The sequence below is a fragment of the Equus przewalskii genome, chromosome 21, assembly GCF_037783145.1.
Source record: "Equus przewalskii isolate Varuska chromosome 21, EquPr2, whole genome shotgun sequence".
NCBI classification, from domain to species: Eukaryota; Metazoa; Chordata; class Mammalia; order Perissodactyla; family Equidae; genus Equus; species Equus przewalskii.
Window position 1 is genome coordinate 33,983,425 of NC_091851.1, and position 20,032 is coordinate 34,003,456.

Below are 20,032 nucleotides of genomic sequence, written 5' to 3' on the forward strand. Positions count from 1 at the left end.
CTTGCGTCTGAGGGAGGTGGGGCCGAATGAAAGATAGACTTGACTGAGCTGGGTTTGGCTCTAAGGAACAGAAACCCAAATGCACGCTGAAGTACAGAGGGTGGGTGCACCGGAACAGAGCTCCAGGGACTGAACAGGACTGTCTGCAACGGCCCCAAAGGAGTGCGACCACCCACCAACAGTGCAGTGGATGACAAAATGGCTGTCATCACACAGCAAGGAGAAAACAAACTAAAGCTCCTGGTGCCTACATCTGGATGCCGACTTGACCACCGTAGAGCAGGTAGACACCCCGGAAGCAGCAACTGCTTCTGGGCTCTGGGCCGGCTGACTGAGGGGTTGTGTAACATAATTAAAGAGCCCTGGTAGAAATGCTTTAGGATACCTTCCCAGCTCAGGATTTCCTTCCCCTACAGAAAGGAAAAGCCTCTTCAGGTTATGCTGGTCTCACCTTCTGTGTTTTCATTAGTACAAGATACCTGCCTCGCAGACCTAGAAGAGAAAGTCAGTTGGTTGTGGCTGGATGTGACCACTAAACCTGCCTCAAATCAGGCAGGAATCAAGCCTGCTTCAGAGGCGGCAGTGGGAGGGGCACAGCCCCCTGCTCTGAAGCGGTCCTCTGGCCCCACCGTCGAGTCTGTCTCTGGACTCTAAATCCACTTCAGCTCGGAGGTCTGTGATCGCTTGTCCCTCAGAGAGATCGGAAGCAGCGTGCTGACAGCTGAATGCTGCTCAGCACTGTACTTGATGGGGAGTGAAGGGACAACGGGAACCCTCTGTCTGCCCCGTTTATGGAGTTGTCCAACTTCTGCTTCATCAAGGGAAAGATAATTAGGCCAGGACACAGCCTAATGGAAGGGGAGGCAGCCGTTAGTTCTGGCAAGCTCCCTCCAGCCTCATCCACACGTTTTGTGAACTGGAGTGGTACTGTCTGGTCCCGTGCTCACCCTCGCCTCCCAAGGCGGGCCTTTCCAAACCCTGTTCTGTCTGCTGGATTCTTTTCCCTCTCCCCCAGCTACCCCCACGTGAGAACTCAACTCACGCTTACTTCCTCAGGGACCCCTTTCCCTCCACAGGGTCAGATCTCCCTGGTTAGGGAGGGAAAGCAGAATGTGACAACTCCTTTAAAACACTGAAGCCGGCTGCATTCTGCACTTGTCCCTGGGGGTTATCTGACTGCCTGCCTGCTGTCCACAGACTGTTAGCCCTCTGAGAGCAGGACTGTGGCTGTTTATTCACTGTCTCCCCAGCACTACACACAGAGCCCGGCCCATGCAGACATTTCATGAAATTGGTTCAATGAATGGATGAATGCTCAGTAAGCAGGAGCTTTTATTATTGCACAGTTCCAAGCACAAAGCTGAAAAAGCATAAATGAAAGTACAGCAGACATTTATGTAGAAGAAAGACGTTTAATGCAATAGCTTAAACACGCAGTTCAACAAAATTGGAGTCCCTTCCATTCAAATTAACTTTGTTACAAACAACCAAGAAACCTGGAGGGGGCTGCAAGGCAAGTCCCTGCCCAGACGGGAAGGACACTGCCTTCAAGAGGGCTCTCCTCGCTGTCCCACCTTCAGGAGGAGCAGCCACACCTCCGGGCTCTTGAAACAACTTAGGCAGCTCCACGCAGGAGGCAGCAGCCCTGGAGAACCAGCTCAACAGGCTGCTTCGGGGGTAGGTGGGCCAGGGTTTTCTAGTTTCTCCCCCCCAGCTCAGTTTGCTCAGATGAAGCACAGTGAGGCAGGTCTGGGGAAAGACAAGGGCGGCACGTGGTCTGGAGCATGCGTGGGGCAGGGACAGAGCCGAGGGCTTTGCTGATGAGGACCTGTGTGATCTGCCAGCTGTCCGACGCTGGGAGAATGGGGAATGGGGCTTCAGCTCTAGCAGGGACCTTTCCAGCGAAACAGCGTCCGGTTTTTTTGACAAACTCAGCTTAATTTGAACAAGCAAAGCCTCTTAAGCGTCGGGAGGCCTCATCTCTCTGAGGGGCAGAGGAGGGTGCTTCAGAGCTCACTCTGGAGCATGCTGGCTCCCAGGGGGAGGAGGTCAGGCAGAGGTCTCCTGCTTCCTTTTGGGTTTCTAGTTTAAGTTCTGATTAATTTCCTGCCGCAACTTCTGTGCAGGGCCGTTCTTGGGCTCAATCTGCAGGAGGCTGCTGATGTCTGCAAGGCTGGATTTATAGTCCTAATGGGAGAGAGAAGGGTGTGGGACGGTGCCCGACTGAGGCGACATTGTGGGGGTGGGGACAGCTGTGAGATGGCAGAGGGTTTTCAAGCGCAGCCCGTAGGCCTGCCCTGAGCTCCATGGAGCCCCGGGATGAGAAGAGACGCGGTGGACGGGGCCTCGCCCGGGCTGTGCTCTGGAAGCGCCCCCACAGGCACACACGGCTGCGCCCCACCCGGTGCCTTTTGCTCAGGATCTTTTTACCTTGAGGGCCTTGTAGGCCTGAGCCCGTCTGTAAAACGCCTTCACGTTCTTCGCGTTCAGCCTGAGGGCTTCTGTGCAATCCTTCACTGCCTCCTTGTACTGCTTCAGGACCAAATAGCAGAGCGCTCTGATGGGGAGAGACCATTTCGGAGGTTTCAGTCACTTCTCAGGCCACCCGCAAGCCAGGGGCTGGTCTGGCAGTGCTCTCCGGTGGCGGATCACTTCCTCTGTGCTGGTTACTTTATATCTTCAATCCCCCCAACAGCCCCAGCCCCTTTTTACAGGTGAAAAACACGGGCTCAGAGGGGTGAAGGCACTTGCCCAAGGTACCACCACCGCTGAGGGGCAGACCTGGGATGCAACCTGGGTTCGAATGACTCCAGGTCCTGAACTCGTTTAGTTCTATCATTCTGTCTACTTCCCTCTCCCATCCCGTACTCTGAAGCAAAATAAAGGCTTCCTGAAACGTTCCGCCTGACAGATTAGAAAATTATCTACCTTGAGAAAAAACAAACATAAGAATATTGGACGCTAATGATATGCACCTGACATGTTAGGGGTAAGATGTAAAGATGTCTGCAGCTTGCTCTGAAATGCCTCGAAAATAAGATGGATTGATAGATGGCTAAATAGTGATAAGGCAAATATAACAAAATGTTAATTATGAATTTAGATAATAGGTATACGGGTATTGAATGTACAATTCTTTCAACTTATATTTTGAAAATTTTCATAATAAAGTGTTGGAGAAACAGTCATGTAGATCCATACAATAAAACATCCTACATCTATGGGGAAAAGCGTGTGCGTGTATCTTCCTCATTCTAGTCCTTTTCTCCAAAGATGGTCACTAAAAACAAAACAGACTCCTTGGAGCTCGTTAGGTGGTCCATCCATCCCACCTCACTGTTTCACTGGGTGCAGAGCATTCACTTAGCTGGATGTACCATATTTATTTTATTGATTGCCTATCGGTAGCTATTTTTCACTGTTTCCAGCTTGTAAATGAATGATGCTGCCATGAACATCTTTGTGCATAACTCTTAGATGCCTATTAGGAGGGACTGCTGGGTCCAAAGATAGGTGCGTTTTACATTTTTATTGTTCTTGCCAAAAACGCTCTCCAAAAAGCCACACTCTTGAGAACAACTATTGAAAGAGCCTATTTTCCTGCAACTGTGCCAACCTTGGTCTCAAGCTTTAACTTCTGCCAATATGGAAGAAAACAGTGTCTCACTGTTTTAATGTAGCTGCTCTAAATATGGGTAAAGCCGAATATCCTTACATAAGGCCTTTTAATCTTGTGAAATCAAATTTATCCAATTTTTCCTTTAATGACCTCTGTGGGTCCTCCCTCTGCCCCATATGAGTACCTTCCCACTGAAAAATAATCCACATTTTCTCCAAGAACATAATGGTTTCACTTTTTACATTTGAAACTGTGATCCCCTCAGAATTTATGTTAAAAAAGGAGTGAGGTAGGGGTTCAGGTTTGCTTAATTCTTATCCGGCCAACCCAACACCATTCATTGGATAATCCCTCTTTTCCCCTCACTTTATCATACACTAAATTCTCTTATGCTGTTATTCTCATTTCTTCCTGACAAACTTTGGAATCATTATCATGAAATAAAAGGAAAAAAATTCTAGTATTTTCATTGAGATTGCATGGAATTCAGAAATTAGAAAAAGCTTCCCCTTTTATTTAAGGGCAGGAACAAATTCTTTGGCACTCTTCCCACTGAAGGGTCCCAAGTTCTCTCCCCTGGAACTTAGGCAAGCTCTGTGCCTGCTCTGACCAACAGAGTACAGAGGAAGGGACGGGATGCGAATTCCAAGGCTAGGTCACAGACGCCTTGTAGATTCTGCCATGGTCTCTGGAACAATTGCTCTTAGAACCTTGAGCTGCCATGTGAGAAGCCAACTACCCTGAGGCCACCATGCTGTGAGGAAGGCTGCCGAGAGAGAAAAGGTGCCAGCCTGCTGCAGCAGCTCCATCCCTTAGCCATCTGAGCCACCCAGCCCTGCTGCCAGACATGCAGAAGAAGCCTTTAGCTGTCTCCAGCCCCGGCTACCATCTTGTTGACCCTGAATGAGCCCAGGTCAGAACTGCCTCCCCGAATTCCTGGCTCACAAATCCTGAGCAAAATAAAATGGCTGTTTGTAAGCCACTAAGGTTTACAATAGCAGTCCTTGATTTAAACTTTGAACACGGAAGAATTCTAAGGAAACTAAAGTTTTCTCCTGTTGGCTCTGGCAATTTAAAGCATTAGCCAAGTTTCTGGGAAGTAGAGCGACCATAGTATAAGCATCATGTACTGTATGGTGACTTCAAAATGACTACATTTGACTTCTAAAGATTAAGATGTTAAAAATGTACAATTTTGGCCCATAAAATAAACACCGTTGGCTTTTGGTAAACAGAATGATTGTGTATCCAGTCAGAAGGGTTTTTACTACAAAGGAGTCTGGGAGATAACATGAGTGAGTGAAAAGGAACCCAAGCTTTGTAGTCACAAGGACCTGGCTTACATCCCAGCTCTACCACGTATTAGCTGTTTAAGTTGGTGCTCATTAATTCATCTTTACGAACTGTGTTCTCATAGGTAAAGTGGGACCATGACCTAGCCTGAGGAATTGCTGTGAGTACTAATGAGACGCTTCTGGAGTCCTTCAGGGCCTGGGCAGTTGCAGGTGCCAGGTACCTGAGTGGATATCAGGCACCCAGGACACAGAGAGAGCTGAACTAAGATGATGCACTGATCCATACTGATACTTCTGCACGAGGTGGAGCATGAAAACGGCATCCAGGATGTGCTATCATTTCAGCCACAATGGAAGGAAAATTCAGTTTTGTATCAACTTATCAGCTCTCTAAGTTAATTTTATAAATTCAATGTAACCACAACCAAAAGCCCAACAAGATACTTTTTGGAATTTGTCAAAATGATCCTAAGGTTTAGCTAGAAGAACAAACCTGGGAAAATAGGCAGGGATGCCCTGATTAAGAAGAAGGAAAAGACCAGCCCTACAAGATATTACAAAGCAACAGTAATTAAAACAGTGCGGCACAGACACATTTGCATGAAAAACAGTATTTGAACAGAACATTGTCCCAAATGTGGTAACCCAGGAAAATGGGTTAATAGAGGTCTCCAGCAGCATAAGGTGAGCAAGGCCAGAGAGCCCGAGACAGAGGAGTTAGAAGACACTGCTGCACAAACACGGGACAAATGGCTGCAGCCCTTTCTTCCAAGTCATCCTGGTAGACTGAGGCACCCCTGGTCCAATCAGCCGGTAAAACCACAGGTCCAAAATTCCAAACTTTCAAAGTTCTCTTCAACTCATCTGGCAGCAAAACCTGTCCTGAGCTGACGTGAGGCTCCTTAGTCTTCCTTGGTACCACCCCAGGTGAACATGGCGTCACCTGATGTTTCACTGCAGAAATGCTGCCCTAGCCCCTGCGGGAGTGTGACATGACTCAGTATATTACCTTACTAAAATCTGAATCACATTTTATCCCAAGAGTTTTGGATAAGGAAGTGAGCCCATAATAGAACTAAGATTTCTAAACTAAAGAGCAATGTGTGTGTGTTGGTAGGGAAGAAGAAACAGATTTATAATAAATGTTTCCTAAGATATGTCTGGATCGGATATGGTCCCTTGCTGAGTGTTTCAAGCTTAACAGAAAGATCTCATTGGAGCAGGGTTCCAATTGTGCGTCCACCATTCACTGGCTGGTGAGCTGAGGCAAAGCCCTTACTGCTCTGAGCCTCGGTTTTCTCGACTTAAAAACGAGAAGACCATCTCCCACCAACACCTTCAAGTGCTGTTACAGAGCAGTGACTCCTACACAACAAGGGGACAAGGAGCCTCAACCCCAGGCTCGCCGTCAGCAGAATCACTGCCCACTGACAGCAGCTCGTGGGCACAGACCCTCTACGGCCCCACAAGTCGAACCCCTCAGGCTAGACTGGACCCTCTCCTGTTGCTCCCATGCCAGGCAACAGTCACCCTACACCCTGGGTTCTGCCCTAGTGCTCTCAGTGCCCAAATTTCTAACTAGAGGGTCTTGGAGAGGCCGTGGGGGGAGAGCAGGGGAAGGCGGAGAGGCTGTGAGACTCGTGTGGAGGTTGTGTCTGCCTAGCAGCACACTGCTTTTACTGACATCATAAGCTAATCTGGGTGGTTAATGAAAATTCCAGGGAGGGGGCTGACAAAGCCTACGCTCCCCTCTGGCATCCCTCAGTTTCTACCCCTTTAAGAGAGGAGGTGACACTGGCAACACACGCCTCACAGCGTGAGGTAGCGTGAATGCATGTTTTAAGCTGTGACATTCTGACCAGTTGCTTGGGATGAAGGGCCCACCACAGGCCAAGAGAAGCGTGCGGCATAATGTCCGCCGTCCTGAAATCCCCCAGGCCAGCAGCTGAGCGGAGGTACCTGTTGCTGTACGTGGCGGATTCCAGGTTACTAAACGAGAGGCTTTCACTGTACTTCTCAATAGCTTTCTTATGGTTTCCCTTCTTTACAAGCTCATTGCCTTCTTCCTTCAGAACTCTGGCTCTCTCCACATCCCCAGCAGAAGGCACTAGATACAAATTCAGAAGAGGAAAAAACCATGGAGCAGGTGCCCAAACGAGATCAACAAGATCTCTTTGGCGTCATCTCTTCTATGCCGTCTCAACCCTCTTCCCAGAGATTCCCCGCACCGCTGTGAAGCGCCCGCCCTGATGAGTGGTTCCGCTCATGAACGGCTTCTGGGAAATTCAAAGTTTTCCATTCGGAAGAGATTGGGGGCTCCTGATAGAAACATGCTTACATGTGCACATATAACATATACAAGATAGAAAGCAACCCGCTTCCCGCCTTGACACTGCCACTTAGCAGCTGGAATCTTGTGTGACCTACCTAACCCTTGGACCTCAACTTCCTTACCAGTACAATGGGGGTACCACCTATGCCACACGCGGCTATTGTCAGGATGAAATCTGAGAATACCCAACAAAGTGCAGAACACCCTATAAACTCAAAGCAGTAGAATAAGTTTTTTTTTTTTTTGAGGAAGATTAGCCCTGAGCTAACTACTGCCAATCCTCCTCTTTTTGCTGAGGAAGACTGGCCCTGAGCTAACATCCGTGCCCATCTTCCTCCACTTTATATGTGGGACGCCTACCACAGCATGGCGTGCCAAGCGGTGCCATGTCTGCACCCAGGATCCGAACTGGCAAACCCTGGGCCTCGGAGAAGCAGAACGTGCGAACTTAACTGCTGCGCCACCGGGCCGGCCCAGATTAAGTATTCAAACAAAAGTCTGGTAAAGAAAGGGTGTAGCTCCCAGGCTTTCAGAAAAGGGCAAACGAGTCTGCTCTTCCTCATCTCTCTTCTGGGCTGAGCCTCCCTCAGCTTACACCCACAGCTCGGCCCCAGCCTTCAAGGAGAGAGAACAAGGGGAAGTGCACGCTGCTCAGCCCGGCTTCAGGCTTTTCACTGCATGGCCCTAATGAACCATTCCAGCCCCAGCTCCCATATCACCTGCTTTGTTAATTTAAAAGAAAAACCTATAAAATACTGAATATTCATGACAAGGGTAAGGTTTTGGGAATAAAAGGGTGTTAGTTTTATTCTAACGCCCTTGAACTCATCCCTCACCTTAAGAAACAGAGCATTTACTGAGACCTTTAAGTCCTGTGGGCCCCTCCCCAGAGCAGTCCACCGTGGAGGGAACCATAATCCCCAATTCTGTGCTTCCTTCCCCCGTTTCTGGTTGTTTAACTATACATGATAGTTTCTATAAACCATGCGTTTACTTTGTGAACTTCACAGAAAGGAATAAATGATCCTAGGTGTCCTTCTATGAGTTGGGTTTTCTTGTTTCCCCTCACAATTACATTCCTGAGATGCATCTGTCTTGGTGCATGTGCCTGTGGTTCTAGTTCATTCATTCTCACTGCTAAGAACAACTGGTTTATCCACTCTCCTATGTATGGAGATCTGGGTTATTTCCAGTGTTGCGTTTTGCTATTACAAACACTCTGCTATGAACATTCTCGTACACGTCTCCTTGTGCTCATGTGCATGAGTTTCTCAAGAAGCAGAGCCAGCAGGCTGCCATGCACACACATCTTCAGTTTCATCTTGCCTCTGCAACACACCACAGGCTGCAGCCACGCTTACTCCTGCTCTTCACCACCAGCACCCATGGACTTCCTCCTCTGACCCTCTCCACCGTCTGGCAGAATTCCCTTCCCACCTGAAGACTCACCCTTCAAGGTGCAGTCCACCTCAACCTGTCGCCTCCGCTGCCACCTCCTCCAGGAGCCTTTCCCCGGCTTCCCCACGCACACTTACATCAGGTCCTATTTGAACTCCCCAAGCACTAAGGACTCTCAAACACTCCTTCTTGCTCTTGTGTTTCAAAATGCTCTGTGTATGCATCTCAGTCTCTCCTTAGACCGAGAGCTTCCCAAGGGCCAAGAATGCCCATCCTGTCACAGTGCTTAGGACAGAGCCTGGAACACGTATGGCTCAGCGGCGCTGAAGGAATGAAATACATGGTAGGTGCATGGAAGCCGTCTAGTTCATCAGCACCCCACGTTTTCATTCCAGTAGAGCGGGGGACACTTACCAGGCTCCCACACGCCAGAGTGAATGCTACCCCTGGCTAGAAGGTTTCCTCCCAGGACGGGGAGTAACTCCTGCCCTCCTCTAACCCCCACAGCAAGGCTCTAGCCCTGACCCCTCTGTACTCCCTATCCGCCATATACCCAGCTTGCTGGGCTGGGACAATGCCCCTGCAGCACCGTAAGAGCTCCGAGTGAGCCCCTGCCTGAAGAATGGCCTCTTGGTTTCACACAGTTGAGGCGGACAGTCTCCTGTTTGGGGTTGCCTGGCTGTGGCCTCCCTCCTCCATTCATCCTCCTCCAGGGACGCACACAGTGCGTGTGTTCCTGGGGAGGCATCACCCTCTAGCTGTGGAGGTGGGGCAGATGGCTTAGGGCTGAGCTAATCACAGAATCTCGGCAACTGGTCACAGTGGCTAGTTCAGGGAATGGCATGTGACCAAAGAGGCCAGAATAAATCGAGAAAATATGTGAGCTAGGGATTTGGGGGGAAGAAACCCCCTCTTTCTTAGGGAGCTATCAGAGAAAAAAGCTTTTTCCCTTCCTCTGGGTCAGGGGCCTGGTATGTGGATGTGAGGTCAGGAAGTGCTATAGCTGTGTTACTCCTGGGAGTGAAGACTGCCAGAAGATAAAGCTGACACACACCAGAGAAGAGAGCTGAAAGAGAGCACTCCATTACAGAGAAATGGAGCCAGAGTCTGATAATGTAGTGAGCTGCTGGAGCAAACCTTGCCTGAACCTGAACTCTGACCTTTTCAGTTATATGAGCTAATAAATTCTCTTTATTATTTTTACCACATTGAATTTCCTGTTCTTGCAACCAAAAACGCCCTAAATGTTACACCCCAAATGCTGTCAGAGGAAAGAGAAGGGAACTAGCAACATATACCTGTGTGCCAGGCTGGGAGCTCACCATGCCTCCTATCACTTAATCCTTACAGCTGTGGGTAGGTAGGTTTTCTCAGCGCCCTTTTTGTAGAGGTAAGGAATCAGTCTCTAAGAGGCTAAGACTTTTTTGCTTTGTTTTTTACTTTGTTTAAAAGATTTTTATAACTCAGCTGACACGAGGCCAATTTTTACAGGCTTACGCTAAAGAAAGTGGCTACAGGGAGCCTGCGACTCTCTGGGCAGGAAGTCACAGCTTACCTCTGTTCTTTGCAGTTGTGGTTTCTCTGGATTTGATTTTAGCTGTCTCTTTGTGGTTTTCTGAAGGCAAATAATCCCACCTCTTCTGAGCCGAAACAGGCACCAAAGGGACAGAGGGCACCTTCAGGCGCCACTCAGGCCCCAGTGAGTCCCTGAGCGCTCTGGTCATCCTGGAAAGGAAGGCAGGATCACACGGAGGTTTCCAGCAGGGTCAAGAACATGCTTGTCCTCTCATAAACCCAAAGGAGCTGTATGAGAGCCAGAGTTATCCTCTTCCCCAGCTCTCAACCATCCTTTCTATCTTTCTGACATGCAGCAGGAAAGGAAGAGGAGCCTGCCCCCATCAACGTCTTCTCGGAGCGGCCACCATGACACTCCCTCCCTGGCCCTTGCTTGGTCACACTATGTTAACTTGAGAGTGGTGATCTGTTCCTTGTTAAGTGTACCTAAACTGTAGCCCCAAAGGACCACACACGCCCCAAGAAAGAATCACGTGTTTTATATTTTCTTAAGCTATTAGAAGGCCATGCAAGCACCTGACATTTGAATAATGCTCAGAGATTTTTAAAACATGAAAATCTATGTCATTCTCAAATTTTTTAAACTCCTTCAGGGGTTCCCATTTCCCTTGGCTACCAGGGCCTGAGCTCTGGCCCCCTCCCCCCTCTCCATTTTTGTCGTGTGCCACATTCCCTCTTGATCCTGATGGTCCAGCCTTTGCACGTGCTTTCTCCTCCACCCAGAACAATCTCTTCCTTCCCATTCCCCACTCCCAGCTTCTAGGCCCAGCTCACTTGCTTACAATGCCCCTCAGTGACCGTGTCCGTTTGTTAACTGATCTCTTGCACCCTACTACACCACTTGGCACCCACAAGGGCTGGGAAGTAAGTGTCGAATGAGTGAATACAGCCAACTGCACACTTTTTCTGCTCCTACAACCACGCACTGATGCGACTAGAATGAAAACCACACAGACTGATATCACTACAAATTCATGGTCTGACTAAGCCCCCAGAGCTGGTTTTCGGACCAGCCCAGCTATTTCAAACCTCCTACCCTCCTCAACCCTGTTCCCTAACCCTCCTCCTTTTCCAGGCCAGGCTTCCTCGTACCCCAAATACAAACCTACCTGCATGGGCACCCAACCCTTCCTGTTTCCCTGTCACAACAGAAGGCCAATTCGGCCACCTAAGCTCTGGATCCCATGTCTGCCTAGCTCTCCCAGGGACCACACTCAGCCAGCATCTCCGTCTCCTATATTGTCACCTTTTTCTATACTGACCCCAACTATCAGCATTTAACGCTTTCCTCACTTAATAAAACCCTCCTGGACCCCCCTTTGCCATCACAGCTACACTCCTCTGCCTCTTCACAGCCAGACTCCTTGAACCCACTGCCATCTGGCTTCTCACTCCACTGAACTGCTTCCATGACAATCACCGATGACTTCATTCCTAAACCCTTGGTCTACGCAAGCGCATTGGAACAGCTGACACGAATGACGTCTTCATCCTTCTGGAAACACTCCTTCCCTCATACACTAAATGCTCCGAGTTTCCTCCCACCACTCTAGCTGCTGCTCTTCTGTAAGGCCCTCAAATGCTGGAATTTCTCAAAGTGCCATTCTCCTCCCCTACACACTTGCTGGGGTGGTCTTGTTTTCTCCCACAACCTCAATCCACCTCTATGCTGATAACTGTCAAATCTGCATGTCTGGCCTGGGTTTTTCTCCTTTGCTCCATACCCAACTGCCTTCCTTACATCTCTAGTCTCATCTCCCACGGTCACCTCCAACTCAACGTGTCAACCACTGATGTCTCTTCTAGTCTCCCCTTCTCATGACCCCCCAATCACCAAAGCTTGTTGAAATACTACCTAAATGTCCCGAATTGGTTCCACTAGTCTCTGTCCACTATCTTCACCTTCTCTTCTGTATTACTGCACGCCCCCTTCCTAGTCTGTTCTCCTTCATGTCACCCTTCAACCTGACAGCCCGTGAGCTTTTCTCTCAAATCTGCTCATGCTGCTCCCTGCTAAAGACCCTTTCATGATGCATCACTGTGCTCGGATCAAGTGTAAGCCCCCAAACGCCAGGCCCTGTGTGACCTGGCATCACCACCCATCCTGAGCTGAGCTCCTTGCCTGCAGCACCATGTGAAACGGACTTCTCACCATTCCCCTGATACGTCACACTTGCTCACCCCTCACACACACTGCCCCTTCTCCTTGCTGGCTCCCAGTCCCAGATCTCTACTCATCTCTGTCTCACCTCCTCTGTTAAGCCCTCTCTGGCCTCCCGCCAGCTGGTTGGGTGCCTCCTTTCTGCCCCTACAGCCCCCTGTGCTGCCTCCTACCACGGCACTCATCACATCGTAGTGTGCTTGCCTTTTACTGACGGGTGTTCTCCATGAGACCATGGAGACCATGCTTCTGTGAGGGCAGGAAGAGGTATGACTCAGTCATCAGCCCAGGCCCTAGTGCAAAGTCTGGCACATAAGTGGCAGATTTTGTTGAATGATAGAAACTAAAAGGAGGCTGAGAGAAAACAAGTCAAGCCAGAAATGATGCACTAAATATATACCATCAACTCCTGTTAAGGGTTTGCTATTAGTGTGGTGTCTGGCTTTCTGGCAGACCATGCAAAGAGGGGAAATGTGATCGGTTACAAAATGAGGCCACCCATGAGATAAAAACAAACAACTGCTCAGAAGACCAGAAAGAAATTTCATCTGAGGGGCCTTGTGAAGGGGTCGCAGTACAACATACTGAAGCATATCCACAAATAATGTCGCTACAGCCTCATGTCACAGCTGCTTGTGCTTGTGTCTTACTTCCCCCGCTCTAGTCAGCTCTCTGAAGTCAGTGGGGTCTGTATCTCTCTTTTTTTTTTTTTGGTATTCCCCAGTGACCCTTGAGTAATACCTTAAACGTAGCTCAATAAATTATTACTGTGGGAATGAATTTGAGCATCTAGGCTCAAAAAACCCCAAACCTCAGTAATGCTGATGCCTTAAACACCTGCTAAATACAACAGCAGATTCTCCTTCCACACGTCCCCACATGCTCATTAGGAGTTTGTAAGCCTAGCCTAGAGGGATCCCCTGCGAGAGGACGGCCACAGCAAGAGTCACAAGCCAATTAAGGAGGACAGGGAGTTTCCGAGAGACGTCCACAGTAAGACTGGGCTCACCTGTTGATGCCTTCCAAGGCCGCTGTCACACTGCCATCAATCTGCAGCACAGTCATGTAGTCGACATAGGCCAGCGGGTACTTCTCCAGAGCCTCGTAGGCCGATGCCCGCCGCAGCAGGGGCTTCACGACAAAGGGAACCAAGTCCAGTGCTCTACAGCAGGAGGCAGAAATGTCATTTGGTGGCTGAGCCACCAGGGCTACCCCTGCAGCGCTTCCCAGCAGGGTCATCAGCAGCATTCAATATATAGGAGGTCAGTTCTGGCGGAGAGATACTGCTAAAAATGTCAAACCACAGAAGAGGGACTTTTCAACTTAGACTGAAGTGGAGAAGAGAAAGAGGGCAGAGAATGACTAATGCTGTGAAATCTGTGTGCATATGCATCAATTTTCATAGCTGCAATGTCCCAAATCAAGAACAAGTGCCTGTAGCTTTCATGCTTCTGTGTAACTCTACAGAGTTGTGGCCTGGTGGGAATAACAAACAGGCTTTGGGGTCAGATGGAGTGGTGTCTGAATCCCACTTCTGCCACTAACCATGTGACCCCAGGCAAATCACTTTACACCTCAATCCTCCACAACCCAGTTCCAGCCTGGGAAGGACGGTAAACTTACCCCCCAGAGTGGTCACGGGCACTCCAAGAAGGAAACCTAGCACAGCGCCTGGTACGAGTCAACTTAGCACAGGCTCCGTGAGCACGCTCACCTCTGCTCCTCTGCCAGCTATCACCAGGGCATGAATCTAAGGCACTGTCCCAGGATACGAGAACACGGTGAGGCATGAGTGCTAGTTTAGTGATGTTGAAAGAAGGCAATCAGACTGGGTCGAAGAAGAACTGAGTATGAAAAACTGTTTAATGTCCTCCCTACCTGCTCATTGATGGATATCATTTTCTCCTTTCTCCTTGCTTCTTTCAAGGCTATCTACTAACCTCTACCCCTCTTTCTTTCCCTGCCTCCCTTCCTCTCTCTCACACACACATCCACCTTAGAAAAAAACCTGGGCAAGCTAGTCACCAGTCTGCAAGTCAACCTCATCCCCAGGTCCCAAATCTCACACAGACTTTAAGGCCTGCTTCTAAGTGGCCACCCTACTCTTTTTTCAGCAGCACAGCCAAGACTCCAAAGATACAAGTCAGGGGCCACAAGGACCAAGTAGAGCCTCCTATTGTCAGTGACCTGGTGATACTTAGCTACACCTCCCAGTGTGTCACAGATGTAACTGGTGGGATCAGACCAAAGAAGAAATAGGCCAGAAAAACCCAGCCTCCTCTTCCAAGACCATCAGGTACCCCGAGTTCCCCCGGACCACTTACGAAGTGCAGTCTTTGATGCAGTCTGTGCAGTTTCCATCCTTCAAGTGGCACGCTGCTCGGTTGGAGTAGAGAATGCTTTCTTCTTCAGGGTTCGAAGAAGCTGCCCAGGTGGAAGCAGAAGCACTAGATTAACAGATTGGGAAACAGATGCCTGGGGACACCGGGCGCATTTCACACCCTGAGCTCTCCAGGCTTTGGTAAAAGGAAACAGAGGTGACTGTAACCTGATCAGGCTTGTTGGTCCAATGGGCTGGCAAGTCTGTCACTCTTACATGGGAGCGAAAACACCGAGCTTCCTGCCAGTCACAGGGAACTAAGCGTCTTCTCATTCACTCACTCCAGCACTGAACTTGGTACCAGGCAAAAGATAACATGAAATAGATGGCTTCTGTAGCAAAGAATTCTATGCTGTAACCACTTGGGTGTGTGTGTGTGTGTTAATTTTATTACAAAAAGCATGCAAACCAAATTTTAAAAAGGAGAAAGAACAACATGATAAATGGCCTGAACAAGTGTTGTGGGGACATAAAAGACTAATTCTGCCTGGTCTTCTGGGTCTCACAGGACTGGGGAGAACTTACTCAGGGAAAGGACTCAAGCTACCCAGTGGGGAGGAGAATCATCAGACATTTCCCTAAAGGAAGTCCTTACCCTCAGGAATCTCAGAAGCTCAAGACCTTTATTGTGGCCACGGTGATTTTCATTTTTAAAAATAATTTTTCAACCACTTCATACCTACTAGATGGGCCATAATTAAAACAAGTAAACAAACAACTGGAAACTAATAAGTATTTATCCAGTAATTCTATTCCTAGGAATAGAATTCCAAATGAATTTCTTAAAGAATGGAAAACAAGGGCCACCCTGTGGCATAGTGGTTAAGTTCATGTGCTCCACTTTGGTGGCCCGGGATCCGGAGGTTCAGATCCCAGGCGCGGACCTAGCACCATTCATCAAACCACGCTGTGGTGGCATCCCACATAAAAGAGAGGAAGATTGGCACAGATGTTAGCTCAGGGCCAATCTTCCTCACACACACACAAAAGAATGGAAAACAAGCTCTCTTCTGAAAATTTTGAAACGCATAGAAAAGAGAATAAAAGATACTCGGAATCCATCACTAGACTTGGCATACATTCTATTTGTTTTCGACCTTTTCTATTTTTAACATGGCTAAAGCTCCACCCCTCCCCATCCTTCTCCCTTGGCTCCCTCCATAAACCCTCGAAGTCAGCACAATCCTGAAGCTGGTATGTAACATTCTCATGCACGTTTGTCTACATTTATGTTATATGGAATCATACAAGATAATATATCGTTTTATATCCTTTAAAGCTTTTCCTTTAAAAGATAAGCTTTAATGTGGTATCATATTGCCTCTCCTTCTGCAACTTGCCTTTTTTCACTTAGTATCATATTACCATACTGATGCATGATATCTTTCATTCAATACCAATAATAACAAGCATAAGAAAATAATGACCTTTTTTTCTTACTTTGCCAGGCCCTGAGTGAGACAGCAAAATACAGAGATAAGTAAGATACACCCCTGCCCTTAAGGACTCAAAACTTGTAATCTATCTCAAGTCCCCAGAGCACGGTTGCCCAGAAACAGCCCTGGTGTGGTGGAAAGGGCATCAGAACCTACAGTGCAGCCTGGGATCAAGTCACCTAATCCCTCTGATGGCAGGGGCTCACCTATCACACGAAGATATCACTTCACAGACGCGCGGGCAGGGTTCACCGTGTCAGGCTGCTCCCTGCTCTCCTTGCAAGATCACGAAAACTGATCGGAGAAATCAAGGGACTTGCTCATAAACTACCCAGAAAATCAGTAGCAGGATCAGAACCAAACTGGTCCCCCACTAAACCTAGACACCAGGCTAGCTCTTCCAGGGACCCAAAATAAATCCACACAAACGCACAAGCTTTTCCAGGCCAGCTGGGGTAGGAGGAAAGAAAAAGGCAAAAATATCAAGACTCCTCAGCAACTTCATCAAGTGGGGCTGAGACGAGGAGATGAACCTAAAGGGGAGTGTTCTAGCAAAACAGATGGGGGCAAAAGAGTGGCTTGAAACTGCAAACAGTCAAACAAAAAAGACTGGAATTTAGAGAAGATCTGGGGAGAAGTCTAGCAAAATGATTAAAAACTTGGCCGTGGGAATCAGACAGGCCCATATTCAAACCCTGCCTCTGACGTGTCTTCCTTGTGTCACCCCAGGGTAGGCAATTTACTCTTCTGGACTCCTCATCTCTAAGTGTCTTATCCATAGGTTAGTATGAAGATGAAAGTGGATAATAATGTCTAGCATACAGTAAAGCACTTGCCAAATGCTAGCTGAGAAAGCGAAGGCAGGCAAAGGGAAACAGGAACTACAGAAAAGGGGGCCAATGCGGGCTGCTGGGTAAGACCCTCCGGAGGAGAGGTTTCAGGTAGAGGGTGGTGGTTGGTTGAAAGCAGCCAGAGGCTGGGAGAACTGACAAGAATACGCCACTCCTCTCTTTAAAACTCTCGAGCAGCTTCCCATCAGGGAATACAATCCACACGCCTTCCCACAGCCTCCTCTGTGAAACGCCCATACGGTAAGGTTCTGCCATCTGACTGGCCTCGAGGCTTACTTCTCCCTGGCTCATGATGCCTTGGCTCCTAGAACACACCATGCTGCTTCTGCTGGGGGCCTTTGTAACTACAGTTTCCGCCACCTGGAAGGCTCAGCACCCAAAACTTTGCGCCCTTGGCTTCTTCTCATCATTCAGACATCACCTCAAATGTCACTTCTTCAAAGAAGTTGTTCTTGACATCCCACTCTAAAGGAGCTCCCCAGTCAACTCTGTCACATCACCAAATCTGTCTTCTTCACAACCCTAATCGCTATCAGACTTGTTTACTGATCTACTAGCTTAAGATCCACGCCCCATCCCCAACAAAGAACAAGAATGTACAATCCTTGAGAAAAAGGACCTTCTCTGTCTTGTTATATACTCAGTACATATAGGTGCTCAACAAATATTAACTGAAGATTGAATGGTTGAGGAGAAGGAGGGTTGAATTATATCCTCAGGGATCAGAATGAAGCCTGAATAACTTAGGATGGGGGCCACCAGGACAGTTAAAAAGCAGGCAGCTCTCAGGTATCGGGATGGCCACCATAAAAGAACAGAAAATAACAAGTGTTGGTGAGGATGCTGAGAAGTTGGATACATTGTTCACTGTTGGTGGGAATGTAAAATGGTGCAGCCCTTATGGAAGACAGTATGGAGGTTCCCCCAAAGTTAAAAATAGTATTACTATCTGATCCAGTAATCCCATTCTGGGTATATTTCCAAAAACAAGCAGGATCCTGGAGATATTGGCACACCCATGTTCATCACAGGCTTATTCACAATAGCCAGGAGTTGGAAGCAATCCAAACGTCCGTCAACAGATGAATGGATAAAGAAAACGCAGTATATCCTTACAATAGACTATTACGCCACCTCAGAAAAGGAAATCCTGTCACATGCTACAACATGGATTCTAAAGTCCTCGAGGACATTATGCTAAGCAAAATAAGCCAGTCACAGAAGGCAAATACTGTATCTTTTCACTCATTTGAAGTATGTAACGCACAGCTGTCCCTCAGTATCTGGGTGTTATGGGTTCCAGGACTTTTGTGGATACCAAAATCCACAGATGCTCAAGTCTCTTACATAAAATGGCATAGCATTTGCATATAACCCACTGCGCATTCCGCCGTATGCTCTACATCATCTCTAGATTACTTATAAGACCAAACAAATGTAAATGCTATGTAAATAGTTGTTACACTGTATTGCTTAGGGAATAACGACAAGAAAAAAAGTGTGTACATCTCCAGTACAGATGCAACCATCGTAGGCCTTTCCATTTGAGGGTGGCTGACTCCGAGTTGGGTTGAATCCAGCGACGCCGAACCCGCGGATACGGATGGCAGACTGTAGTCAAAATCATCGACACAGAAAGTAGAAAGGTGGAAACCAACGTGTGTGGGGGGGCATGTTAGTGTTTAGTGAGTGTAGAGTTTCAGTGCTGCAAGATGATAAAGTTCTAGAGATCGCACTGTAGCACAAGTGAATACACTCTACACCTAAAAATAGTTGAGACGGTAAAGTCAATGTTGTGTTTTTTACCACCAATAAAAAAGTTATACCAAAAAAAAAGTTATAAAGCATCTATTAATATGGAAATACGTTTCTGATATGACATGAAGTGAAAACAGAAAGAAAGAAAACCATGTTACAATTTCTTTTAAAGACGGAAAGAAAGGGCCAAGGAAGTTTCTAGTAGGATGCCAAAGCAGGGCAGGGGCAGGATGGGCGTGGGAGGGCCCGGGGGCCAGTGGGCCGGGGCTAGGAGGCCCCGGGAGGCAGGAGCGGGCGAGGTCTGGGCAGCCGGGGTGGGGGACCTGGAGCGGGGCCGGGGGTAGACGGGGCCAGGGCCGTACCTTGCGCCTGCAGCGCCCGCAGCGCGCGGCTGTAGAGCGCGGCGGCCTCGGCGAACTGGCCGTTGCGGAAGCTCTGGTTGCCGGCGGCGCGGAGCCCCTCCACCGAGTCCGAGGGTTTGGGGGCCATCCCGGGGCCGGCCGGCAAACGGGGGCGCCTCCGTCCCTCGTGGGGAACAGCGTTCTGCCAGAAGCACCGGCTGCAGGTTGCCGGGTCTGACCCCTAACCTGGCCCGGAGGGGGCGGGGCAGAGCGGGGGGCGGAGTCTGCGCGAACCCGAGGCCCGTAGAGCCCGGGCCCCTGCGCGCGTGCTCAGTTGGGAACTTACGGTCCCGAAGCGCGGAAGGGTCGGTCCTGCAGCCTCGCTGGGTGCCTTGGGGTGCTGGACCGCTGTGGATGAAACGGAAAGAGGCCAGTCACTGCTCGCGTGGAGCTTACGTTCTCGTGGGACCTGACAGCTAGTTAACTCATGAGCAAATGAAGACGATAATCTCATAGTGTCATGAGTGCTGTAAGGAAAACAAAACTGTAACGCAGTAGGAAGTGACCACGTGGGGACTGTTTACCATAAGGAAGATCGGGGAGGCGTCTCTCAGGGACTGATGTTGAGCAGAGACCTGAGAAGATTTAGGGATTGATGTTCCAGACAGACGGATAGCAAGTGCGAAGGCACTGAGGCTGGACACTAACTGGCACCTAGTGCTCTGGAGATACTGATGTAATAAATGAACGCACTGATAGACTGATGATCTTTCGCTGATGGAAACTTCAGCTTATCTTCAGCCCCATCTGACTTCGCTCTGTCCCACTTAATACTCCTTTTTTTTTTTTAACTGCTTGTTGCTACCTGCCCATATTATGCTGTTTC

At 48.7% G+C, this 20,032-nt stretch overlaps 1 protein-coding gene and 1 long non-coding RNA gene across 2 annotated transcripts; one reads left to right on the top strand and one right to left on the bottom strand.

Moving 5' to 3' along the window:
- Positions 1-1,315: 1,315 nt before the first annotated feature.
- TOMM34 (translocase of outer mitochondrial membrane 34) lies at positions 1,316-19,697 on the bottom strand. Its single transcript, XM_008529633.2, has 7 exons — positions 19,168-19,697; positions 14,705-14,804; positions 13,390-13,542; positions 10,200-10,369; positions 6,874-7,021; positions 2,431-2,557; positions 1,316-2,187 (listed from the first exon to the last, which is right to left on the bottom strand). Exons 1-7 carry the CDS (start codon positions 19,292-19,294, stop codon positions 2,083-2,085), a joined length of 930 nt encoding a protein of 309 aa, XP_008527855.2. The 5' UTR covers positions 19,295-19,697; the 3' UTR covers positions 1,316-2,082.
- Positions 4,333-6,071, top strand: LOC139078081 (uncharacterized). Its single transcript, XR_011530837.1, has 2 exons — positions 4,333-4,532; positions 5,037-6,071. It is a non-coding gene; the product is annotated as an uncharacterized lncRNA (long non-coding RNA).
- Positions 19,698-20,032: the final 335 nt, after the last annotated feature.

Coding starts and splice junctions, on each gene's coding strand:
- TOMM34 (XM_008529633.2), bottom strand. CDS start 19,294: ATGGCCCCCAAACCCTCGGACTCGGTGGAGGGGCTCCGCGCCGCCGGC. Junction 2,558..6,873: donor TCCGCCACGTACAGCAACAG/GTACCTCCGCTC, acceptor TCTCCCCATCAG/AGCGCTCTGCTATTTGGTCC. Junction 2,188..2,430: donor AGGCCTACAAGGCCCTCAAG/GTAAAAAGATCC, acceptor CTCTCCCATTAG/GACTATAAATCCAGCCTTGC.